The 26,595-nt window shown below is 46.5% G+C and overlaps 3 protein-coding genes across 3 annotated transcripts; all 3 read right to left on the reverse strand.

The window, feature by feature from the left end:
* Nucleotides 1-1,520: 1,520 nt before the first annotated feature.
* TMEM231 (transmembrane protein 231) lies at nucleotides 1,521-22,599 on the reverse strand. Its single transcript, XM_075536838.1, has 7 exons — nucleotides 22,414-22,599; nucleotides 22,167-22,336; nucleotides 11,282-11,410; nucleotides 10,702-10,845; nucleotides 8,163-8,244; nucleotides 4,188-4,293; nucleotides 1,521-3,570 (listed from the first exon to the last, which is right to left on the reverse strand). The coding sequence occupies exons 1-7, from the start codon at nucleotides 22,550-22,552 to the stop codon at nucleotides 3,390-3,392; spliced, it is 951 nt and encodes a 316-aa protein (XP_075392953.1). The 5' UTR covers nucleotides 22,553-22,599; the 3' UTR covers nucleotides 1,521-3,389.
* On the reverse strand, nucleotides 14,916-15,322 carry LOC142431440 (small ribosomal subunit protein uS10-like). Its single transcript, XM_075536373.1, has one exon. The coding sequence runs from the start codon at nucleotides 15,305-15,307 to the stop codon at nucleotides 14,948-14,950; it is 360 nt and encodes a 119-aa protein (XP_075392488.1). The 5' UTR covers nucleotides 15,308-15,322; the 3' UTR covers nucleotides 14,916-14,947.
* Nucleotides 15,344-16,015, reverse strand: LOC142431441 (ASNSD1 upstream open reading frame protein-like). Its single transcript, XM_075536374.1, has one exon. The coding sequence runs from the start codon at nucleotides 15,697-15,699 to the stop codon at nucleotides 15,403-15,405; it is 297 nt and encodes a 98-aa protein (XP_075392489.1). The 5' UTR covers nucleotides 15,700-16,015; the 3' UTR covers nucleotides 15,344-15,402.
* Nucleotides 22,600-26,595: the final 3,996 nt, after the last annotated feature.

Below are 26,595 nucleotides of genomic sequence, written 5' to 3' on the forward strand. Positions count from 1 at the left end.
GGGCGGCTCCAGGGAGCACAAAAGGCCTTTGTGAAGGAAACCGAATCGTCATCTCGCCCCCTCCGCCTCGCGGCATCCTCGCTATGAAGTGACTGGGGATCTAAATCTTGTCCCACGTCCCCAGCCTCGGCCAGAAGCCCAGGGGCCGAGAGGCCAGCTGACCCTCAGGAGGGGGCTCTCACCTGTCCCCTCCTGCAGTCCCCTCTCTGCCCCAGCACTTTCAAGACAGGGAAAGGTGGAAAACATGCTCTGATAAACAGAGGCCACAACTGCTTTTGGTCCTCCACCCCACCCCATTCCAACACCTTGTAATCTGCCCTCGGTGGGGTCTCCAGGAAGTGACTGCCCCTCAGACTCGGAACTAGGAATAGGTGCAGTTGTCACTTGGCAGTCCAACAGGACAAATCCAGAGCTTAAACAATCACAGCTTTTGAATTAGTCATCTTTTCTAGGAGCTATCTTTAAGCAGGTAATTAAATCCACAGCTTGGCTGATGCACACAGGTGACATCAATGTCATGATAGCAACGAAAAAGGAAAAACCACCCAAATATCCGAAAGACCTGCACCTGAAGGCCTCTTGTGATGACTTCTGGGGTAGTGGGGTTAACAGTTACTTTTTTTTTTTAATCAATCATTTTATTGGGGCCTTGTACAGCTCTTACCACAATCCATCCACCCACCCATTGCATCAAGCACATTTAAGCATATGTTGTCATCATTTTCAAAACATTTTTTTCCTACTTGAGCCCTGGGTATCAGCTCATTTTCCCCTTCTCTTCCTCCCTCCCTGCCAAACTCTTGATAATTTATATATATATTATCTTACACTGACCGCTGTCTCCCTTCACCCACTTTTCTGTTGTCTGTTCCCCTGGGGGGGGTTATAATGTAGATCCTTGTGATCCATTTCCCCTTTCTCCCCCACCTTCACCTTCCCCTCCTAAACAGTTACTTTCTTCAGGTTTCTATCATTTACCAGTTTTCTGCACAAACCCACCACACCCCATCCCACCCTCCAGATATGAAGGAAAAAAAACAGCAAACCAAGACCTAGGATTGCTGTATTGACCGCAGATGCGGGAACGGGACCCCACAAACAAAGCAGGTGTGTGAGGCGACTCCTCACCTGACTGATCCCCCTAAGGTGGGGACATTATCTCAAGCCCTGTTTCCAGCTGAGAATGTCCCACCTCATCCTCTTGCAGCTACACCACCACATTCAGGTCCAGACGCCACCAACATCCGCTCTGTAAAGAATTTTGTATTCGCCAGACCAGACTGTTGTAGTTTTCCAGTCTGCGGCTCGCCACACGCCCTGCAGATTCCACCAAAAACTCACACGTGTTTGAGGCTAGACCAGGGGATATTTGCCAAGGACCTGACAAAGGCTCCAAGGTTTTGGGGCCCTGCTCTGGCACAGCCAGCGTGCTGGTGAGAAACACGAAATGTGGGAACCTCTGCAGTCACAGCCCACCTCCTCCCACCCCACCCCAACAAATCCACAGGCAGTCTCCCCTTTGGAGTATTTTTTATTAGGAAATTACAAAACATTGGGGATTCTTTAAACACGTTTGCATTACACCACTTCAGTAAAAGGCAAAATAATATTTATATGAGGGGGCTTCAAAAGAAACACATTGGGGAAAAAAATTCTATTCTCCTTTACATTTTAACCAACCAGAAACCATTTTCAGTGGTTTAAATGTCCAAGGGAAAAAATTAGATTTTAAGCTGTCAATAGGAAAGAAAAAGCGGGGGGCTAGTGAAAGGGAAGTACTTCAAAATAGTTCTGTTCCCCCCAAACCAATGACTTGGGTCAGCCTCAAAACAAATAAACGAACAAACCCCCTGGAGATGAACCTCCAGTGAAGGAGAGGCCATGAGGAGGGTGTCCGTGGGTGGGCATGGAGCCTGGATCATGAAGGCAGGTCCTTGCCATGTCTGTGACAAATCCTCAGAGGAGACGGCCTGTTTCCAGGGGAACAGACCTGCATAATCAGCCTTCAGTGTGGGACAGAGGCTCATTCTGAGCAGCTCTGAGCCTCCAGACACTCACTCAGCCTAAGGGCAAGCCAGCTGGCCTTCCGCCTTGTCATTCTGCTAGGGACCCCACTGGGGGGAACTGCCTGGACTGGCATCCTCGTCACCCTTGCGCTGTTCTGTTTGTGTGTCCTCCAAAGCGGTCCACTCAGACGGGCACCTTGGGCCTCCGTTAAGGGAAGCCCAAGTAGCTGGGTTTCTCACTGGCCCTCCAAATAAAACTCCGTGGTCTTTGTCGGGGATGGGAGCCAACACCAACAGCAACCTTGTCATCTGCCACCCTTTCATGAAGGGGGAGGGCTGTCAAGGCAGGGGGGTGGAAAGTGGCTTGGCTGTTTGGTGGGCCAGGGCCAGAGAGCCAGAGAGAAAGGCCCTGTTGTTCCAACCCTTGCTACCCAGCCCCTTGTCCCTGACCCCCCGGCTCTGGCTGAGGGGGCTGTGAAGGTAGAAGCCCGCTCTGCAGCACACAGGGCAGACACAGAGGGCTGTCCAGCTGAGCTGATCACAGAGGACGGTGTTACTATGAGGCAGGTGGACGGTCCTCCTGTCTTCAGGGCGCCCGCTCTCAGCAGGCGCCGGCATGCCCTCTTGCAGCAGCTAGAGGCTTCAGTCCTGGAAATCCAAGTTCCTAAGGGGCCAGTCAGTACCAGAGTAGAAAGTGCTAGTGATTTGCATATTTACCATCTGAGACCCGAAAAGCTGATCACCACTGCCAGGAAAAAAAACAAACGGACAAAAAACACAGTCCTTTGCAGTTCGGTCAGTTTTGACTCATAGCAACTCTGCAGGACAGAGTAGAACTGCCCCAGTGGGTTTCCAAAGCTGGAACTCTTTTGGGAAGCAGACTGCCTCAGCTTCCTCCCATTAGACCTTCCAGTTCTGTGCCTCCAGAAGGCCTTGTGGCTTATAATGCTGTTGCTTGGTGCAGTTGGGTCAGTCCCAACTCACAGTGACATTGTGTGCAACAGAACAAAGTAGCCCTGGTCTTGGGCCATCCTCATTAGGCCAGCGCGGGCCTCTGTGGCAGCCACTGCATCAATGCATTCCATGCAGGGTCCGCCTCATTCTCACTGACCCTCGACTGCAAAGCATGTACAACAGAGGCAACTAATGCTTCGAGTATTCCTTAGTCCAAATGAGGAGATTCTAAGCCGCAGGAACGGAATGTTTTCTCCGGGAATTCAGGCAGGTCCAGGGCAAAAGACAAAATAGCCCGTTCGCAGGTCTTTCCACACAGTAATCCCTGAGGATGCTAGAGGTGCCTGAGAGGGAACTTGAGGGAGAAATTCGCCCCGGCTGGCACGTGTCTCTGCACTCTTGTCAGAAATGTCCCAAGATGAGAGCTCCTTATGACAAATGCTCCTTATACCGTTCTCCTGGGAATGTGGTGCCGACGGGGATTGTGGTCACCACCTGATTTTGAAACACAAATATTTTGATTCTTTCAAACACCCATAGGAAGATGAGCAGGATGCTGACATACTGGATCCAGGCAAACTTTATCATCTCCCAGAATCCTGGTTGATAGGTGCAGGCAGTTAAGGAGTCACAAGAGGGTATTTTGAAAATAAATGTTAAACTGGGCATTCCGCATGCAGGAAATGGCAAAATTGTTCCAAATACTCTTACGAGAAAGGGATAACAAAAGATGATTAAGGCAAACACATGGAGGAATTGCTCTGGGAGAAGATATGAATAGGAAATGAAAAATGTCTGCCATCTGGCCAGCGTGCAGACAGACACGGAGCCTTCTGTGGGGTGATCCCATAGCGAAATGCTCAACCCTCATGCAGGAGACCCGAGTTCGAGCCGGCCAAGGGCCCTGATGCGCAGCCACAACCCATCTGTCAGGAGAGCCTCTGCCATTTGCTACGATGCTGAACAGCTTGCAGCAGAGATTCCCCAGAGTGTGAGAAAAAAAGGCCTGCAGATCTACTTCTAACAACCTCCCAACACAATACACCCCGAGGGTTGCTCAGGACCGGGGGCTACTTCCTTCCATTTTGCTCGGGGCGACTCCAGGGCAGCCATGTGGCACTTTCTAACCTGAGGCTGACCAACACCTGACCTACTTAGGCAATCCTTTTTTTGGTGGGAGGGTGGTAAGGGTAAGGGTGAGGTATGGGAGGTTCACAGAAAGGATATGAAATGACTTCCACGGGGTAGCGGATGACAGCATCAATCACAAACGGAGCTTCCGCGGCCCTTCCAACCAGCCAGATGGGGGTGGGGTCCATCAGGATAGTGGTGACTGCAATGAAATCAAGAATCATCGAGCCAAGGGTGGATGGCTCCTTTGGCAAAACAGACATCCCCCAGCTGGATGGCTTTCACAAACAGAAATTGCTTTTGTCACAGTTCTGGGGCCTGTAAGTCCAAATTTCGGCGGCAGCTCTAGCTCAAGGCTTTCTGTTTCCGCCTCTCTTTCAATTCTTGTAAATAGTGCTACCATGAAGATTGGTGTGCAAGTCTCTGCTTTCAAGTTTTTTGGGTGTTGTCATGGATTGAATTGTACCCCAAAACTTAGGTGTCATCATTCCCAGTATTGTGTAAATGTTCCCCATTATGTGATCTGACAGATTAATTCTCCAATATATTGCAGACTGTGATCTCTGCCTGTGGGCAAAGAGGCAGGATTAAAACAAAAAACCCACTCACGCCATCCAGTCGATTCTGCAGGACAGCGGTGAACTGCCCCTGTGGGTTTCTGAAGCTGTAAATCTTTGCAGGACTAGAAAGCCTCATCTTTCTCCCTCAGAATGGCTGGTAGGTTCAACCTGATGACCCTGCGGTTAGCAGCCCACTAGACTCCGGGGTGGGACTGCAGGTGTGGTGAGGTGCCATCCAGTCGCTCCTGACTCAGAGCAACCCTACGTACTACGGAGACCCTGCACAGCCTGTGTGTCCTCACAACTCGTCCAGGTCCGAGCCCACTGTTACAGCCACTGGGTCAGTCCATTGTGAGGGCCTTTCTCTTTGCGGCTGTCCTTCGACTTCCCCAAGCACGATGTCCTGCTCTAGGGACCGATCTCTCCTGATAACGTGTGCAAAGTCAGCGAGACAAGGTCCCCCCACCCTGGCCTGTAAGGAGCTTTCAGGCTGCACGTCTTCCAAGACAGATTTGTTTGTTTTTGTGACGCTCCCTGGCACTTTTGATATCCTTCACCAGCATAAATCCTCTTTAATATAAAGGGCAGGAGTAAGTGATATTTAAAAAGATTTGGCGCCCTGTCTTCTCTGCACTAGGAGCAGCTTGCCCGCCACTGCCCCTCATCCCACCAAACTGTGTGCTGGAGGCAAACTCATCCCCACCCCTTCCTGGTCAGGAGCACCTCCCAGCTGCTGGGCAGACCCCTGTCCGTGTTGGTGCAGAAACGGCCCGAGACACAGACAAACACGGTCTCCAGGGACACTGACCCAGTCACCAAGTTCCCTGGAGCCGGGGCTGCCACAGTTGGAGTGGCCAGCTCTGGGCTCTGGAGCCGGCACTGGGACTGGGCTTGGGAGCCTCATCCTTGGTGATGCCAGGAGCCCTTCTCAGAAGCAGCGGCTCTTCTCCTGTGCCAGCCTGGGCTCTGCCCTCTCGGGGCCGTGGGGCTTTTCTGCCTGGTGGTGGCCTTCCTCAGCCTCTTTGCCATGTGAGTAAGCCGTCTCCACCTCCCAGAGTTCTCTTGTCCCACGTCTCATGTGCCCTACATGTTCCTTTCCCTGTACCTCCCCGGGCAGCCTGGGGAAAGTAATTGGCTCAAGGTTTGACAGATGGAAGACAAATAAATACTGTATTAATAAAGATGTTTTAAAAAAAGATTGAGAGAGGGCAGCCATTGAGGGGTGGGGGGCAGGGCATTTAAAAAAAGATTTGTTGTGTTAATGAGGATGGGATTTAACATCCTTACTCATGTGTACACCATGCAGGGCTTTAAACCAGTTCAGTCCACTTCTACCCTCTGCTAAGAATTTGCCCTTCCATCCCAGATCATTCTGAATCAGAATCTGTATGTGAACAGGCTGCCAATTTAAGGGGAGTTTCTCTGGGGTGCTTCCTGCATTACCTTTGCATTCCCAGGAGACACAGAGAAACAGAGAGGAGCTTCCTACCACCAAGAAAGAAGAGCCAGGAGAAGAGCCTGTCCTTCGGATGGATCTGGTTTCCTACTCGTAGAAACTCCTCCACCCAGAGGAAGATGGATGTCAAGGGCATCCCCGCAATGCTCAGGGAAGCCCTTGCCCTGGAGCTGACATCCTCTGGGTTTGGACAGCAGGCCTCCTAAGCTGTGGGTGAATAAATGTTTGTGAAAAGTCCACTTGTGGCATTTCCACTGGAGCAGGCCTAGACACCTAAGATTAGTGGAATTGTCAGCTCAGGTGACAGTTCTATTTTTAGTTTTTGGGGGGAGCCATCACACTGCTTTCCATGCCGGCTGTACCATTTTGTATCCCCATGAGCAATGGGTAATGGCTCCAATTCCCCCAGACCCTCACCAGCATTTGTTACGGTCTGTTTTTTGTTTGTTTTGTTTGGGGGAGGGGGTGTCTCAGCAACTCTAGTGAGAATGGCTTTTATTTGCATCACTGTGATTTGGATTCCCAGCTCTGAGGGATACTGATCATCGTTTCCTATGCTTGATGGTTAGCTGAGCATCCTCCTTAGTGAAATGGCTACTCAAGACTTTGCCCATCTTATGAGTAAGTTATTTGCTTTCTTGCTGCTAAGTTGTTGATAATCAGTATTTTTTTTACAATTAAAGACCCAACTAAAACTTCCTTTAAAATAAAAAAGCACGTGCAAAATTCCTCAGGCATGATTAAAATGCTTATTTCAAAATATGTATGCTTCCACAATTGCCGAATGGCAATGGTGTACTGGTTACACGTTGGGCTGCTAACTGCCACGTCAGCAGTTCGAAACTACCAGTGGCTCTGTGGGCAGACAGGGCTTTCTACTCCCATAAGCAGTCAGTCTTGAAAAGCAACAAAAGCAGTTCTACTATGACGTGTAGGGTTGCTATGAGTTGCCATCAACTCAAAGGCAGTGAGCAGATTCTGAATCATCTCCATACTATGTGTGTGTGCACGTGTATGTGCAAGTGTGCACTGCATATGGACAAAGACTAGCAAGAGTAAAAAAAATGTTGATTTGTAAGCCAATCTTATCTAATTTTGGTCTTGAAATGTCTTTCCTATCAGAATACTGCTGACAGTATTACAGAAAATCATGAAGACACTAGCTCTGCAGTTGTTCCTTCACTGGTTAGATTGTTACACGCCTGTGTCACGTAAGCAGGATGTCTGGTTGCCAGGTTATGCTTGGGTACATTCAGAGAAAACCTCAGCCAACGTACTGCGTCAAGCACTGAAGTCTGCGGCAGGTTCTACCAGCCTCTCCTCTCTTGGGGATAAGCACATGCTAGTGCAGCGGTTCTCAACCTGTGGGTCACGACCCCCTTGGGAATCAAATGACCCTTTCACAGGGGTACCCTGATTCATAACAGTAGCAAAATGACAGTGATGAAGTAGCAATGAAAATTATGTTAGGGTTGGGGGTCACCCCCACGAGGGACTAGTATGAAAGGGTCGCAGCATCAGGAAGGTTGAGAACCAGTGCTGCAGTGGCTTCCTGGGCTGCAGTCTGCATGACTGGCATTTCGGAACCGCCACAGCTCCTCGGGAGAAACACTGGGCTTTGTGCTCCCTTCTACCGCAGGGCACAGTCTGGGAAACCCACAGGGGATCACTGAGTCAGCCGGGACACGATGGCTGTGCGTCTGGTTTGGTGGCTCACTGCATTCTGCTCCCAAATGCTCGTGTGGACTCAGTTGACCACATTCCTTCCTCCCCCTGGAATTAGCCTTCGTCCTTTGAAGGACGGCTGAGGCTGCGAGGACCAAGTCAAATCAATTCAGCGCTGGGCTAGAACAACCACGCCTCTCTATGCACCTGGCCCAGCCTGAGTGTCATCTCTGGGGGAGGAATGGAGAAATCCTAGGCACGCTGTTCGTGTTGCCTGACTGAGCATTGATTGCTTTTGACATTTTCATCCAGATAAGGATTGCAACCATTTCTCTCCACCACCTGGGAAGCCCTGTGCATGGGTTGAAGGTTCCAGCACCTGTGACTCACCATTCCTTTCCTGATAGGCCGCCACAATGCGCGTGAGGTCGTAGTCAGAGGCAAAAGGGCTGGTCCCATTGATCACAGACACCTGGGGTCACAGGGGGACACGTGTAAGGCCGAGCTGTTCCACTGCCACTGCTTCCACCCACCCAGGCCTCTTCTTGGAAGACGAGTAGATTTTCTCCTGGGACAATTTTAAGACCAAATACTTTCACTCTACTTTTCTTAAGGATGGAAACAGGGCTGATATGTACCTTTCACAGGTCTCAAAGTTGTTTGTAAGATACCCCTCTCTTGAGGCCGCGGGGGGAGGGGGAGGGGAGGGGAAAAAAAAAAAGAAGAAATAAAAAAAAAAAAAGATACCCCTCTCTAGTCCGGTGAGAGCTAGTCTCTTAAATTTTTATATGGGCCTTATGTCCAAATCCTTTGTCTTATTCTCTGGGCTCTCCCTAGATTAAACTCTTTTAAATGTAGAAGTTGAAAAAGGAGGAAATCAAAGTAGTGAGTATATTAATCCTTTGATTAAGGAAACCATTTCCTGTTTCCTTTTTTCATCATATTTCCATTGATATAATCTAATATGCAAATTTTAACATAATCCACAATGTGCTATTAGGTTTTTACAGTTCCTTTTTAAAAAAAACATGTCTATTAAAGCTATGCAGTTATAGTATTTCCTAGCCCCTTCCAGCCATAATCCCTGATGTGATATGTTCTGGGCTTCATACGCCTGCGGCTATGATCCCACTCTGGAGGGCATTACCGGCTGAGGAACAGGAACAGGATGAGATTCAGATCTGGCCTTGGTAGCGGTGTAAATCGGTGACACTCTGTTTAATGGTGATCTTGGTTACTGGGACCTCTGATGGATGTAAGGACGTGCTACAGCTGGAAGGAAAAAGCCTGCTTCTGGAGTGGCCTAGGGAAAAGTCTGGCTGATTAAAATTAATAGGAGACCAATGCCTAATGGAAACATCCTGCCAGAGGCCCCAGGTGAAAATGTGCATAAATAAGATATAGTCCAGCGGTAGAGAATAGGTCACTATATTTATATTTGGGTATAATTTAAAAGGTGAAGGGCTATTTGTTAATTGGATTGCACTACTGATACTCAACTCCCAACTCTTTCCCTGCAGGGGTCTGGTGAGAAGGTGGGGGAAGACACTGATAGGATTCGCCTATGAGTCACTATGAATAGGAGTCCCTGCAGTGCCATTCTGCCTGCTGTACAGAATAGGTGCCCTCTGAGAAGCAGGGGGTGTGAGCTCATCACAGAAAAGAGCCAGGAATGAAGCATGTCCTCTGGACCCAGCATCTGGCTTACCCCGGCCTGACCTTCCAATTTTGGACTGAACAGCACCCACCACCGTGCGTAACGTTTCCTCAAACTCTCGCGAGTTTCTAGGGGACACTGCAGTGATGTGCAGCACACAGGTACATGAGGGCATGTCCTGGAAGGGGGTGGGGGAAGAGTTGGACATCTAGAGCACCATCCAACCCCAACTCCTTGGGACTAATCTGGCATTTATCCCTTTAGAAGAGAACATTGTCACAGCTAGGGCGGCTGTAGAGCTATATCTTAGTTTATCTAGAATAGTCCTGGTCTGTGCCTCTCACAATGGCTAGTATCCCATTCTCAGTTTCTACAGGAGCCCAATCCTCTCTTGTGATCGGGTCACGGTGAGAAACGAGAGATCAGATGCATGGCTTCAGGATCCAGGAAGATAGTTCCTGGTCTTTTGATTTCCAGCTGTGGGACGCTGGGAAAACTAATGAATTCCCGTAAGCCCAGTCTCCTCAAGTGTAAAATGAGAGCTCATTCATTCAGCAAACATGTCTGAGTGCTTCTTATATGCTGGGCACACAAGACATCGGTGCTTTAACCTTGCAGAGGACAGCAAATACCCCAAATCAAACCATCTCTCTGGTATGGCAGGTGGCAATAAGAAAAACAAAGTTGTGTGTGGGATGGCAGGTAGAAGGGTCAGGAAAGGACTGGGCAGTCCTGGGTAGGTAGTAGGCTAAGCCAGTGGGCACCCAGCCAAAGGAATGGCAGAGCTGCACCCTGGCTTCAAAGAACAGCAAAAAGGAGGGTGTGACTGGGACGAGCAAGGGGGAAGGTGATAAGGCACGTGGCTGGAAAGCTAAGAAATGACAGCTGTCGGCATCGCGAGAGCTTGCCATGATGATACATGTACACCTCATATTGTGGGGTCGGCAAACACGACACCCCAATAAATAGCGACTGACATGTTTGAAATGTTTACATGAATTAAAAGAGACATTAAACGAGACCACTTGGAATACACCCTGTGGGTGTAACTGAAAACAATAAATAATGGAGTTGTTTGATAAGGCAAACACAGGTTTTCACATAAAATAGTTATCTCCATACCTCTAAAGACTTCATGGGAAGTCGTCTTCTATGCCACACACGGGGGGAGGGGGGGGATGTGATTTTCAACTTTCATTTCTTCATTTTCAGAGAACCTATAAATATTATGGGAGAGAAACCAAGGGGTCGGACAACAAGCAGCAGCCTTACGTTGTAGCGGACATCCAAGCCACTGTAGCTCAAGGGCTGCTTCTGCTGCAGCTTCAGGTCTCCGTTCACATACAACTGGGAGCCTGGAAGGGCGAAGGAGGACTGGAGAAACGCCATGCTCTGCATCACGAACGTGGACATCCTCTGAAACCATCAGAAGCAGAGACGATCCCCATTGTGGTCCCACTGGAAGGGCTCGGCGCTCCACGAGTCGAGTTGTGGGTCGGGGAAGCGCCCAGAACCCTGAGAACCGCAAATAAACCCACTGCCTTCAAGTTGATTCTGACTCACAGCAGCCCAACTGGGCAGAGTAAAACCGCCCCGAGTTATCATCTTCACAGCCGTCGACCAACACAGCTTTGTCAGGGGGCTGCTGGCGGGTTCCAAAGGCCAACCTTTCGGTCCGCAGCTGAGCATTTGACCACTGCCCCACCGGGGTTCATATTAATTATGACACTGATGAGAAACATGCCAAACTGCACGCAGAAAGAGCATTCACAGAAATCAGAAAGAGGGTTCTGTTGTATCAAGGGCCAGGCGGGGGCGTGGGGGAGGGCGGCCCTCCCTGATCGCAACTCACGTGCAACTGGTAGGAGAACGTCAAGATAAGCTGCACACCCAGGACATGCTCAGTGGACTGCAGGGGGAGCTCCAGTCTAAAATGCAGCGCATCCATCTTTCCATCCTGGTTCTTGTCCTCTTCTCTGCTCTAGGAAACCCAAAAAGGCCAGTAACCTCAGTCTTTAAGAAGTTCTGGAAGAATCCACAAGACCACAATCTAATGAGTCATTGTCCTTCTATACGCAAGCTTTAGCTCCCTCACAAATAATAATAAACAGTTGTAAGTGAATCCACATTGGGGAAAATGCATACAATTCTTACATGGCCCTTGAACTTCCTATGTGTCTAGTTTGGCTCTTGAACCGTTGAGAAGCACAAGAACTTGAAATGTCAAGAAGAGCAGCAACAGACATCCCTTTCCGGGGTCTCCTTCAATCGCTTTGCCTTGCTGGGGTGTTTTTCTCTTTCTTTTGAAAATCATGCTTGAGTTTGTAAGGACATTTAAAGAGGGTGTCACAGGGCTCTATTTCTTGAGAATTCAACTTCTCAGAAGAAAAAAAACAATCTTGTTAAATGCTCTGCCCTAATCATTGTACATTATTTAAACAAAAGAACAAAAATGCCAAGATCTATTTATACATTTCTTAACCACAAGTGTCTGTTCTTAATTCTTGACGCTGAACCTCAACTTCTCATTGATGTCAGGTCTTTAAAGGCTAGTGCACCTTTTAGTGTCAATCAATAAAAAGAAAAAGGAAGCTAAGTAAATCAACAAGCCATTAAAGTAACATAGATACTGTATAACTTATGGGGGAAAGTAGGGAAAACAGACCGGAATCTTAGAAGGTCAAGAGATAGATTTCATTTCATCAATCATGATGTTGTGAGTCCCCAAGTCAATTCTGACTCAGACCCCCTACAGGACAGAGAACTGCCTCACAAGGATTTCCAAGGTTGCAAATACTCATGGAAGCAGACTGCCAGACTCTTCTCCTTGGCACAACTCGGGATCTTGTTGTCACAACTAATCTGTTCTCATTGAGAGTTGCCAGATTTTTCTACCGAATATCAACACTTCCATCTGAATCCTCCATCGACTGATATATTTTGCTTTCGTCATTTCCACGACATGAGAATGAGACTCTTTGTTCTTTTATAGGCTGATAAGGTGGGCTGTCTTAATCGGGAAGTTTCAGTGAAAACTCTTCTCAATGGGTGACCTAGCTGGTGGCCTAGCTCCCAGTAGTATGATCCCGCACCCCACCATAGTACAAAAACTGACAGACAAGTGGCGACCAGGAAGAAGGGCCTGGAAATCTACTTCTGAAAAAATGTGATATGGTGCTGGGAGGTGAGCCTCTCAGATCGGAAGGCACTGAAGATACAACTAGGAGCAATGCCCTCCCCGTAGAGCACATTTCCAGGACACGGATGGGGTAAAGCTTCAGCACGTTCGCTTGCTGGTGGGGCAGAACTCAAAAGGAGAAAACTGCAAACATCATTCTTCACCACAAAGCACAATGTACAAAGTAGGAATCTAGGAAAATTAAAAGTTGACAAAAAAGTAAATGGATCTCAAAAGACTGATATCCTAGACGATAGTGACGTGAACTAGCGCTGCCCACCTGTGAATTGCACACTGTTTCGATGATCCCAGAATGACAAATGGAAGAAAAGTGGCATCACAGTCACTGTCAAAAAGCACATTTTTAAAATCTATCCTGAAGAACCATGCTATCGTTTGATAAGATAATGTCCATGCAGGTCTAGACAAAGACATGTACATGCAAATATATATAGGAAGATGGGGAAATAGATCTATGTGTCTATATTTATAGGTCAAGTATTAAGGTGGCGGAAGGACCTTGGGCCTCTACTCAAACACTCCCTCAATGCATGAATACCTTCTTTTATTAAATTGGAACTCTATGATGCTCACTCTCCCGACACAACGGCTGGAGCCAAAGTGGGTGAACAAGTAAATGTGGTGAAGAAAGCTGATGGTGCCCGGCTATCAAAAGAGATAGTGACTGGGGTCTTAAAGGCTTGAAGATAAACAAGCGGCCATCTAGCTCAGAAGCAACAAAGTCCACATAGAAGAACACACCAGCCTGTGTGATCGAGTGGTCCCAAAGGGATCAGTTACCAGGCATCAAAGAACAAAAAATCTTATCATTGACTGCACACCTCCATGATAGGATCGCTGAAGACAAATGGGTGCATAAGCAAATGTGGTGAAGAAAGCTGATGGTGCCCGGCTATCAAAAGAGATAGTGTCTGGGGTCTTAAAGGCTTGAAGGTGAACAAGCGGCCATCTAGCTCAGAAGCAAAAAAGCCCACATGGAAGAAGCACACTGGCCAGTGCGATCACGAGGTGCCAAGGGACCAGGTATAAGGCATCATGCAAAAAAAAACAACAACGATATAAGTGTGTGTATATATGTGTATATGTATATGTATATATATATACCACACTAAATGAAGGGGGAAGTGCAGAGTGGAGACCCAAGGCCCAAGTGTCAGCCAATGGAGATTCCCTCATAAAGGGGTTTAGGAGAGGAGATGGGTTAATTAGGGTGCGAGGTAGTACCGATGAAGAACACAGCTTTCCCCCAGATCCTGGATGCTTCCTCCCAACTACCATGATCCGAATTCTACCTTTCAGGACTGGATAGGGCAGAGGCTGTACACTGGTACATATGAGGGCTGGAGGTACAGGGAATCCAGGGTGGATGATACCTTCAGGACCAAGGGTGTGAGGGGCGATGCTGGGAGAGTGGAGGGTGAGTGGGTTGGAAGGGGGGAACTGATTACAATGATCCACATGTGACCTCTTCCCTGGGAGAGGGACAGCAGAGAAGGGGGGAAGGGAGACTCCGGATAGGGCAAGATATGACAAAATAACGAGGTATAAATTACCAAGGGCACATGAGGGAGGGGGGAAAGGGGAGGGAGGGGAAAAAAAAAAAAGGACCTGATGCAAGGGGCTTAAGTGGAGAGCAAATGCTTTGAGAATGATTGGGGCAGGGAATGTATGGATGTGCTTTATACAATTGATGTATGTATATGTATGGATGGTGATAAGAGTTGTATGGGTCCCTAATAAAATGTAAAAAAAGAAGAGAAAAAAATGATTAGGGCAGGGACTGTACAGATGTGCTTTATACAATTGATGTATGTATATGTATGGATTGTGATAAGAGTTGTATGAGCCCCTAATAAAATGTTTTTTAATAAAAAAAAAAAGATAATGTCCATGCACCTACAAGGAAGAAGACCAGTTGATAAGACCCTTGTTCAACTTTACATGCAAAGTACTAATGCCTAAGATGAGATTTTTTCTTTTTCTTTTTTTGAGTTTCGACTTTTATTCCATTAAAGATCTCTCCATTCCATAGGAACACATTGCCTCCTTCATCTTCCAAAGGCTGGGAAGTTCCAACGCCTCTCAAGTGAAGGGTGTGTCCAGAAAACAAGCACTGGTAGTGAGCATTACACTTTAACAACTGTTTACTGCTGCTGGGCCCACGCTGTTGAAGATTGTACAGCAAGTCCGCTCTCAAATCTCTGCTAACGTGTTCAACAGCAAAGCTGACAGAACAACAAATGCCACACATTCTGATGGGAAATTACGTTATTTCTTTTTTTTTACCAACAGATAAATCAATTTATTAAAATAGTTGATTTAAGCATCTGCAATGGTGACTTCAACCTCTACTCCAGGCTCAATACTGATGGAAGTGATCTGCTTCACTATCTCAGACGGACTGTGCAAGTCAATGAGACGCTTGTGGATCCTCATCTGGAATCGATCCCAGGTCTTGGAACCTTCCCCACAGGGAGTGTTCCTGGTCGTGATTCTCAGAGTCTTGGTGGGCATCCTAACTGGTCCCTTCACTTTCAGGTTTTTCTCCTTAGCCCCTCTGATCAAGTCAGCACACACTTTCTCCAAGGATTTCACGTTGCGGCTGGTCAGAGTAATTCTAATTCGGTGAATGGCCACCTCTGGTTCCACAGGTGTCTTTCTGGTGTCCTTAAATGCCATGGCAGTGGGGCGCTTCCTGACCGAACAGAGGTGAGTCAGGAATGGGAGCAGGGGATGGAGCACAACGGGACAACGGCCGCGTCTTCCTCCGTTGATTATTTCTTGATCTTAGTCTTTTCTGAGTTTTCCATTTCTTGGTATTCTTTTTTCAGTTCATCCAATGTATTTTTGCTTTCAGAAAGCATTTCTGTTCGGTCTGCCAGAAAGAATATGTTGCTGTTTTGCTGCTGCTTATATACTTTCCTGTTTTTCTTCAGGTTAGAAAGTTCATCCACAACAACTTTCTGTTCTTTAATCTGGTTGCTAAGATCCGCTTTTTGCGGGGTCCAGTTGTCAGAAGGGACCAGCCCAGAGCTGGAATCCGGGGGCGTCCCGGAGCCGGGCACCTCCATGGAACGTTGAAGGACACTGCGCGCCGCCTAGCACACGACCGAGCGACTCCAGCCGTCAGCCCGGCTCGATGAGATTTTTTCTTAAACCAGCTTTTGCTGTCTGAAATTGATGGCATGTTTATGCAATCCATGTGCACTGATGATCATTGGTGACTGGAATATGAAGGTTAGAAACAAGGAAGGATCAGTAGACTGTGACGGCCTTGGTGAAAGAAAGGACACTAGAAATTGCATGATAGAATCTTGTAAGGCAACTTAATGCAAATTAACTTTTTCCAAGAACATAAACAGTGACTACACACATGAAGGTAGCTGGAGAGAGTACACAGGAATCAAATTCACTAGAACCGTGGAAAGACAATGGAGAAGCTCAGCATCCTCAGTCAGAGTAAGGCCAGGGGGCTGACTTATATGCAAGTGCAAAAAGTTAAAGCTTCAAGTCCACAAGAGTCAATGTACACCCTTGAGTATATCTCATGGGAATTTGGAGACCCTCTGAACAATAGATTTGATACACGGAACACTAATGACCAAAGACCAGACAGACTAGTTGTGGGATGACATCACACATGAAGAAAGCAAAAGGTCATATAAAAGGTATGACAGACACAACCAAATGGGTACAGGAAGGGGCTCTGACACATGCTCCTGAACACAGGAGCTAAAAGGAATGGAAGAAATGATGAAGTAGAAAAGTTATACAGATAATTTCAAGGCGAACAATGGGCACCCTGTGGAGGCTGAGTGAGGCAGTCCACATTGAGTTGACCAGAACCTGACCAGATGAAGAGAGTTTTGAGCCTGTGAACTGGTGCGTATTGTTGCTGACTTTATGGGTGGCCTGTTCGGATTTGACTTTAGTTATGGATGCTGACTTTGCAAGGTTCCAACTGGAATGAAGATTCTTCATGTCGGAAAATATGGTTGTCTCCTCAGAGCACTGGGTTGATGTCAGTGGGCAGTATATAAATTATATACCCAAAATTGGGGGATAGAGGCATGAAGTGGTTAGCTTACAAACTTTCATAGATGGGGGAACATAGTCACAGGATTAAGGTATAGGTGTTATTTATTGCAATTGTGAGGCTAAAGAATTATGTACAGGTGCCAAGTTGGCAAGGGGTGGATTGAGATAAAGTTTATTGTGCCAACCTGTCCTATAAACATGTGGGGTTAAGTGAAGGATGGAGAGATAAATAGCTACCAATGAGCCTCGCCTTTCTAGTTCTCCCAGGAGGGTGGCGGGAAGGTGGGGTAGAAAGGTGGAAGCAATCACAAGGATGTACATCTAACCCCCTGCCTGGGGGATGGACAACAGAAGAGTGGATGAAGGGAGACATTGGACAGTGTAAGACATGACAAAATAATAATAATAATTTATAAATTATCAAGGATTCGTGAGGGAGGGGGAAGGCAGGAAGGGAGGGGAAAATGAGGAGCTGATACCAAGGGCTCAAGTAGAAAGTAAATGTTTTGAAAATGATGGCAACAAATGTACAAATGTCCTTGACACAATGGATGTATGTATGGATTGTGATAAGAATTGTACAAGCCACCGATAAAATGATTTAAAATAAATAACAACTTAACTGCCTCCTCTGCCATGAGACCAGAAGAATTAGATGGTATCCAGCTACCAGTACAGAGCATTTGGATTAAAAAGAAACATCTACAGAATACTAAACAAAAGGGAGGAGATTCAGAACAAAATTTCAAATTCTTATGGATTCCAGACCTTCTGGAGCAGGTGGGGGGGGGGGGGTCTGGATAAACCCTGAAACTAAAGTGACTGCCCTGAGGTCGTCTTTAAACCTTAAACCAAAAATATCTCCTGAATTCTTCTTAAAACCAAACAACAGTCCAACTTAACTACCTGGGCGCTGTCCTAGGGACTATCTGTACAGACTCACCATGGCAGGACAACTCCAGAGAGGAGCCTTTGGGGACAATGCGTTTATGCTGGTGGAGGAGGTGGCAGGAAAGGAGGGTGAGCATGGCATGGCTGCACAGCCCAGAGCATGGAGCTCTTGTCGCTCAACTGTGTGAAGTAGAAACGGTTTATCTGGTGCATGTTTTGCTAAGTATATTCTTAATACAAAATATATTATAAATAACAAAAGATACATTTTTAAGATATTAACAATATAAGAATTCTAGGGATGCCATCCAAGGTGAGCTGACCAAAGCAGAGCAAGGTCATTTCCCACCTCAGAGGCATTTTCCCAAATTAGCAACTGCAAAGCCACCTCCTAACGTTGATCTAAAACCACTGTCAGCAATCAAGGATGTGTGATCCGCACAGTGTAGGTCTTCTTCCAATCCGGATACTGTGTTCTCTGCACATAGCCCAGTTTTCTGGATTATTTGCTTAGCAGACAGATCTAAAAAAATATGGTGAAGGGATACAACCCTGGGACACATCTCCCGATTTAAAAATTCTCAGTAGCATTTGTTCTGTTTAAACAACTACCTCTTCTACAAGATCCACTGACCACAAGAAACTGTTCCGGAATCTCCATTCGTCACAATGGTATCTATAATTGTTTTTATAATCCACAGTCAAATGACTTTGCATAATGAGTAACATAGGTAAACATCTTTCAGCCATGATCCCTGATATGAACATTATGCATCGTTCCAGAGGCTTCTGAGTGAAGGGGTGGAGTCTAGCCCGTCATTCATTGTATAGCCAATAAGGCCTCTGTGTGGGAATGGCCTTCTCCAGAGAGTGCTGGGAATTCTGGTATTTCCTCCTTGGAGGCAGGAGACATTTTCTCTCTCTGCTCACTCCCTGAGAGACGCCCTACTGAGGAGACAGTTGGCACTACACCCCGGGAGCTGGAGAAGCCACATGGACCTACCCTGATGCAACCAGACCTCTGGAACTGGAGAAGCCATGTGGAGACCCCTGCCAGCGCTGAGATGCTTACAACACCACTGGATCCAAAGACTTTCTACCCACTGGCCTGTGATCGTCCTGCATTCGGTGTCACTGCCTGTCTTTTGCGAGTCTAAAGAGGACTTTATAGATTAGTATCAGACATATGGGCTAATATTGCACTTATGGGCTTGGACTGGACTGGGTTGGGATGGGTTTTTTTTAAATCATTTTGTCGGGGCTCATACAACTTTTGTCACAATCCATTCTGTCAGGCACATTTGTACAATTATTGCCATCATCGTCAAAACATTTTTTTTCTACTTGAGCCCTTGGTATCAGCTCATTTTTCTTCCCTTAATGCTTTCTTAATGTACAATTACCCTTTATATAAAACTCCCTCTTACATAAGTCTCCTTGGATTTGTTTCTCTAGTTACCCAGGTTTTATTCATCCCCACCAATGGCAAGCAAATACTTTGATCTCACTTATCTCATTATTCAGAAACCTATCTATGAATAACATCAGCGCTTTTCTTTTTCTTGGCTTTAGGCATTCTCTATTGACTTCCCCCAAGGACAGAGAAAGACTTCCTTAGCCTTTTTCTTCCCCCAACTCCACTTCCACTGGTCCCCAGTTATGATGACAGAAACTCTATTGGTAAGGTCAATGGTACAAATGGTTCTCTCAGTTGCCTCATGGGAGAAACAGGATGTCTATTCCCATAAAAATGTATAGCCTTGGAAACCACATGGGGGAGTTAGTTCTACTGTTTTACAGGCTTAATGAGTCAGAATCCACTGAACAGTGAATTCAAACCCTGTGTAAGAGGCTTTAGCAAAACAAAAGGCTACCAGTGGCTGAGAGAGAGCGATATGGCAGCTTACTTTGGAAACCCTGTGGGGCAATTCTACTCTATTCTCCAAGGTCACCGTGAGTCAGAGTCAGCTCAACAACATGGGCTTGGTGTGTGTGTCCCTGTTCTCGCCCGCCTCTGGCTACTCTGACTTTCCTCATTTTTCTTCCTTTTTATTTTCCTGGAGTTAATAATTACTATTATTTGTTTCATTTTCTATATACTTTTCACAGTTTCAACAAAGAGCTTTGACTCCAATTTCCCGTGATTTTGACACTTAAAAGTGTCTGATAGAATCAAAACCCTGTTTATGGCTGTACTGGCTCTAATAGTAGAAAACTGCAAGCAAATCACACATCCACTAAGGTAAACAAGTGGCCATCTAGCTCAGAAGCAACAAAGCCCACATGGAAGAAGCACACCAGCCTGTGTGATCATGAGGTGCTAAAGGGATCAGTTATCAGGCATCAAAGAACAAAAAATCATATAATTGTGTACTTACCTCCCCGATACAATTGCTCTAGACAAATGAATACATAAGCAAATGTGGTAAGGGAATCTGATGGTGCCCAGCTATCAAAACATATAGCGTCTGGGATCTTAAAGGTTTGAAGGTAAACAAGTGGCCAACTAGCTCAGAAGCACCAAAGCCCACATGGAAGAAGCATACCAGCCTGTGTGATCATGAGGTGTCGAAGGGATCAGGGATCAAAAAATAAAAATATCATATCATTGTGAATGAGGTGGGGAGTGCAGAAGGGGAACTCAAAGCCCATGTGTAGGCAACTGGACATCCCCTTACAGAAGGGTCACGGGGAGATGAGCCAGTCAGGATGCAGTGTAGCAATGATGAAACATACAACTTTTCTCTAGTTCCTAAATGCTTCTTCTCCACCTACTATCACGATCCCAATTCTACCTTACAAATCTGGCTAGACCAGAGGATGTACACTGGTACAGATAGGAACTGGAAACACAGGGAACCCAGGACAGATGAACCCTTCAGGACCAGTGGTGTGAGTGGCGATACTGGGAGGATGGAGGGAAGGTGGTGTAGAGAGGTGGAACCGACTACAAGGATATACATATAACATCCTCCCTGGGGGATGGACAACAGAAAAGTGGGTGAAGGGAGACGTCGGGCAGTATAAGATATGACAAAATAATAATTTATAAATTTTCAAGGGCTCATGATGGAGGGGGAATTGAGGAGCTGAAGCCAGGGCCTTAAGTGGAGAGCAAATGTTTTGAGAATGATGAGGGTAGTGAATGTACAAATGTGCCTTACACAATTGATGTATGTATGGATTGGGGTAAGAGTTTTATGAGCCCTCAATAAAATTAATTAAAAAAAACACATCCACCATCAGGGACCTTTCCAAACACATAATTTTCCATATGATGAAAGTGCTAAAAAAAAAAAAAAAAAGCGCTTGCTGATCTTAAAAGAATAAAGGTGATACATGTACCAAACGGAACCTTTCATTTCCTGTGAGGTCATAGATGGGTAGCTCTTTTAGATTTTACAATGGGCATGCGTTTTTGTAAGCAAGGAAAAGTGAGAAAAATTAAAAAGGAACCGGGCAAAAAAGGTAATTGACATTTTGTTTTTTAGTTATTCATATGAGCAATTGGTGGTTTTTTGGTTTGTTTTTGTTTAATCTTGTAAGTTGCTGGGGAAAAGTGTAAAGCAACTTTACATAAGTCTGCTTCTGTAGAGATGACGGCTTTGAAAACCTTCGGAGGCAGTTCCACTCTGTCCTGTCTGTATCTACCCCTGTCCACCGCACCGGTTTGGGATGTACAAGTAGCCCCCAACTGACTGAATAAGGTATTCCAGTTAGGATGAACACTCTCATTCTCGTGCATTTCGGTTAATAATATGCACGTACTATATACTGTGTTACTGCTGTTCTCGTGCCAAGCTCAATAGAAAACAAAGACTGAATTTCTAAAAAATACTGATAAAGAACGGCGATAACAATGACAACAATGAAAACAAGGCAAACATAAACGCAGTACTGTGACTTATGTCAGAACCGACTCCTGCAGGCCGTCACGGGCACCAATACCTGTCATCTGGGATACTTGTGCTACATCCCTGCTGAGAGGAGAGGATGCGGATTCACAGTGGCCCTATACGGGAAGGGTGGAAAAGCCCCACAGAGTTCCCAAAGCTGTCATTTGAAGCAATGTCTCTCTGGCAAAACCGTTGGTGCTTCCAACTGCTCACCCTTAAGCAACCAGGTGTGTTAGCCGCTGCGTCCTTTGTTCAGGCGGTAAAATGCTCCATTTGTTATGGATGGAGCAGCAGCAGAAGACACCAGCCCAGATGCCAGGCCGGGCCAACAGCACCTTTCTGGGGCCCTCGCTTCACCAGGGGCGCCTTTGCTTCCCGCGCTCCAGCATGACAATGCCTGGCATTTCCGCAGCTACAAGGCCGAGAAACGTAACGGCAGCGCCACGACGAGGCCTGGGCGCCGCCAGCACCCTACATCGGGCCAGGTTCGCAGAGAAGAGGGGGTCTAGGGATCGACCGGCCCCAAGGGCTTCCTAAGGGTCGCGGACCCACAGCAGAGGCGGAGGGGAACAGAACGCCCCCGCAGGAAATTCAACCGCAGCTCAGGGCCGCCGGCCGGTGCTCGCGGCTTCCCGGGGCTCTCCGCATCCCCATCCCCGCCCCCGCCCCCGTCCCGGTCCCGGTGGGCTGCAGGGCCCGGCGGCGACACGCACCGAGACGAGCGGCATGCGCAGGCGGTCCCCCTGCAGCCTGTTGAAGGTGGGGAAGGTGCTCCAGGCTAGGAACCCCCCGCGCTCCGGTCCCAGCAGGGCCACGAGCAGCACCTGGTGCTGGAAGCGCACGGTCGGCTGCTCCTCGTAGCTGCTCCGCTTCAGCCAAAACCCTGCGGGACAGAAGGCGGGCGGAGGTCAGCCGGCCGCCGGGCCGCGGGGCCGCTGGCGCCGCGCGGGGCCGGCTCACCGTGGCTGCGGAAGGCCACCAGCAGCGGCGGGAGGTAGGTGAGCGCGGCGGCCAGCAGCAGGAACAGCGCGGCCTTGGAGCACAGCCCCGCGCGGTAGCCGCGCTCGGCCGGGTGCGAGAAGAGCTCGTACAGCGCCATCAGCCCGCGTCCCCGCCCGAAGCCCTCCTCGACTCCCAAGGGCCGGACAAGTTTGGCTCCTCGCGGTTGCCATCGCCTTGGTCTCCAGGGCAACCACGCGGAGAAAGGAGCCAATAGCAGCGAGGACCCCGTGCTGCTAGGGGTGGGGCTAACGAGGGCGGTGCCTGTGGGGGGCGCTAGACCTCGGTTTAAGAACCGAGTGTGGTCCCTTTATGGCTGAGCGGAAATAGGCTTGCTTCCCTCCGCCAAAATCTTAGCTGACCCTCCGTGTTGGCATTTGTGTAAATGAACATTTTCATGAAGGTTGACAGTAAATGCTTTTGCTTATGAGTTATCTATTAACCCCCCATGTGCTTTACACTAACAGGCAACCGCTCACAGCACACCTCAATGGAAGGAACATATACACGGTATAAACGTGGCTGCTAGAGGGATCTGGCCTCAGGAGAAGACCAACCCAGGCAGGCCCTCTTGCCTCTAAATTTTCCCTTTCCAATACACTCTTTAGCCCGACAATTAAGAAACAGAAGGACAAATTCCCCGGCCCTTTGCAGGATAAAGGATAATTACTATGTTAATCATATTAAGCCAATGATAAGTGTGCATTCGAGCTTAAATTCTGAGCACCCTGGTTTGCAATAGGGTATGACTGGTAGCAACAGCTCAATATACATATGCAGAGTCCCCACATACAATAAGCCTCCATTGACTTCTTTGATCATTAGCCCAGAAAGTAGATACTCTTGCCTTGATGGAATACTGACTAGTTTTCCAAACCAGTATTTCCCATCTGGCCAAGGATTTTTTTAAATTGTGTGTTTTGTAAATAACAGTTCACAAGAAGATTTGATGAATCATTTAAAGTTTACATGTACACATTCAGGGAGGCAAAGCACAAAGGCAAGGCTAAAGTTAAAACAAGAAAGCAAAGCCCAGTGGGCAGAGGAGGGGAAAGGGGGAACTGAACCCAATGATAGAAACACACACACACACACACACGCACGCACGCACGCACGCACGCACGCACGCGCTCGCGCAAGCAGGGGGAGGAATAACACAAACCGTGGGGGAAGGGATACGGTGGTTGGTGTTAAGATACTAAAGTAACAATACTTTATAGTTTATCAAGTGGTATAAGGGGGAAAGGAAGGGAAAACAGGAGCTAATACCAAGGGCTCAAATAGAAAGTAAATGTTTAGACAATAATGATGGCAATATATATACAAATGTGCTTGATACAATTGATGTATGGGTTGTTATGAGAGCTGTAAGAGCCCCCAATAAAATGATCTTAAAAAAAAAAAAGAAAGTAAAGCCCAAAATAAAATACTTCTTTCCCATCAAGGCAGGAGAACTAGTAGTGTAGTGGACTAGGACTTGGGCTGCTAACCACAGAGTCAGCTGTTCGAAATTGCTAGTTGCTTTCTACTCCTGTGAAGAGTTAGTCTCAAAAACTCACCGGGCCAGTGCTACTCTGTCCCATTGGGTGAATGAGTATCAACTCAATGGCAAAAAGGTTGGAATGTTTCAGTTGTCCATAAAGTGAATAAAGGCAGAGTGAGTTTTGTAGTTAGATTATTAAGATCAGGGGTTAGAAGACATTTTCTGTAAAGGGCCTATTAGAAAATATTTAAAACTGGGGGGAGTGGGGAAGGAGGGGAAAAATGAGGAACTGATACCAGGGCTCAAGTAGAAAGCAAATGTTTTGAGAATGATGATGGCAACAAATGTACAAATGTGCTTGACATAATGGATGGATGTATGGATTGTAATAAGTGTTATTCAAGCCCCTCAGTAAAATGATTTAAATAAAAAGAAAAGATTTAAAACTTAGCGGGCCTTGTAGTGTGAAAGCAGCCAGAGACGCTATGGAAACCAGCAAATGACCTGGTTCCAATATATTTATGGAATTCATGAGCATGAAAATGTCTATTTAATACAATTCCCATATGTCACATAATACTACTAATCTCTTTTCCCCTCTCAATCATCTGAGCAGTGGGCTAAAACAGGCAGCAGACCAGATTTTGCCTAGAGCAGAAACGTGCCACCCCCTAAACTAGATATTTTGCTTTTCTTCTTTATTGGAACTTAAATTCTGAGCACCTCAGTTTGCAAAAGGTTATGAGTGGCAGTACCAGCCCCAAATCCATTTTCAGAGTACACACATAGATGAAGCCTCCACTGAACGCTTTCTAATCATTACCAAGAAAGTAGAATAACTTGCCCTCAGGCAGAGTGCCCTGGAAACTAGATTACCTCCACCCCTCTCTAGGCAGCCCAGGGAGGCCAGTCTCTCTCTCAGGGACTTGCCGAGGTGTGTCCTTGATGGAGGTCACTGTACAAGTGACAGTGTGGGGTCACATAGTCATGCCCCATCAGTCTAGCCCTCCTGACTTCCTTAGTCAGAAGTCCTTGAACCAATCTCACAAGTCCTTCATCTAACAACCAGGGCCCTGTTCCTGCTTCTGTCCTCTCACCTGTACCTGTGAAGTATTGATCTGCCACCAATCATGAATTTGTGACAGTTTCCTTTGTTCCACGCCCTACATTCCCAATTGTGAATTCCCAATTATCTACATTCCCAATTGTAAATTCACCTAGGCCACTTTCACCTTGTGCTAATGGCCTCCCTCAGCTGGATGATGTGTCTGAATCTGTGTTTTCTTTGTCTTTTTTAATATTTAGTAAATGTTCTCGTTAAATTATATTTGAGATGGAGTCTCTTTTGTACTCTATAATAATATTTCTATCCTTGGCTTCCTATGGCAGGGTTCAGAATAAGTAACTTACATAGATGCTTTATATGTATGTCAAAACTACATGTTTATATGTATGTCAAAACTAACAAGACTATGATTTTGTCTTTTTGACTTCAACTTTTTAGGGAAGAGATGTGCCAAGAAAAACCAGTGCCTGAAGGTGCTAGAAGATGGTGGTAGTGGGGGCAGTTTTCAAGCGATAGCATAAAAATCTCTAACTTTTAAATTCTGACCAAAAGGCTAAGAAAAGGCATGGTCATGTTCCTAGCCTATGGTCCTATCCATTAGGCCTATGACTACATTCTGAAAAATAAACTATTCCATCCATTGACTCTTCTTAGTTTTAACCTGTGGTAAATATATAATATACCCACCCACTGTCTTTTTTTTTTTTTTTGGTGCCGAAACCCGGGAACGAACCAGATCCACTGTCTGTTTTTAAACATCAATAATAATCCAATTATTTTTCTGGGCTATAGGAAACACATAATCAAACCTCTCACCTATAGCAGAGCTTTGGGCAGAAAATTTATCCTGTGTGTATAAAAGGCATAGCTCAGTCTTAAACTTGGTAGTCTATATTTAAATATTATATTTAAAATTTGTATATATTTAAATAAATAATATTCAGGGGGAAAGTCTTTGAAAGGCCATACTACAGTGTTAAGAGATAGACATTTAAAAACACCTTTGTTTTAACTTGAAAAAAAAAAGAGAGACAGTTTTCTTTTTTTTTGTATAACATCGAATTTTTGTTAAAATGTTTTTTTTTAAAGTTATTTTCCTTCAACTTTCTACTGTAATATTTTTAAATCCCTGATCCTGTGGGGCTCATGTGTTTCTTTCTTTTTAAAACAAATCATTTTATTAGGGGCTCATACAACTCTTATCACAATCCATACAAACATCAATTGTGTCAAGTACATTCCTACATATGTTGCCATCATCATTCTCAAAACACCTGCTTTCTACTTGAGCCTCTGGTATCAGCTCCTTATTTTTTCCCCTCTCTCCCTGCTCGTCTCTCCCCCCTGAACCCTTGATAGTTTATAAATTATTATTTTGTCATATCTTACACCATCCGACGTCTCCCTCACCCACTTCTCTGCTGTCCATCCCCCAGGGAGGAGGTTATATGTAGACCTTATAATATGTTCCCCCTTTCTCCCTTACCTTCCCTCGACCCTCCCGATATCGCCACTCTCACCACTGGTCCTGAGGGGTTCATCTGTCCTGGATTCCCTGTATTTCCAGTTCCTATCTGTGCCAGTGTACATCCTC

Source organism: Tenrec ecaudatus, chromosome 18 (assembly GCF_050624435.1).
Source record: "Tenrec ecaudatus isolate mTenEca1 chromosome 18, mTenEca1.hap1, whole genome shotgun sequence".
NCBI lineage: Eukaryota > Metazoa > Chordata > Mammalia > Afrosoricida > Tenrecidae > Tenrec > Tenrec ecaudatus.

What these genes read in the sequence shown, in the direction of transcription:
- LOC142431440 (XM_075536373.1), bottom strand. Translation starts at nt 15,307, where the DNA reads ATGGCATTTAAGGACACCAGAAAGACACCTGTGGAACCAGAGGTGGCC.
- LOC142431441 (XM_075536374.1), bottom strand. Translation starts at nt 15,699, where the DNA reads ATGGAGGTGCCCGGCTCCGGGACGCCCCCGGATTCCAGCTCTGGGCTG.
- TMEM231 (XM_075536838.1), bottom strand. Translation starts at nt 22,552, where the DNA reads ATGGCGCTGTACGAGCTCTTCTCGCACCCGGCCGAGCGCGGCTACCGC. An exon ending in GCTTGGATGTCCGCTACAAC is followed by an intron (nt 8,245 to 10,701) that starts GTAAGGCTGCTG and finishes CTGTGACCCCAG; the next exon opens with GTGTCTGTGATCAATGGGAC. An exon ending in TACCCCGTGGAAGTCATTTC is followed by an intron (nt 3,571 to 4,187) that starts ATATCCTTTCTG and finishes AACTGCCTGCAC; the next exon opens with CTATCAACCAGGATTCTGGG.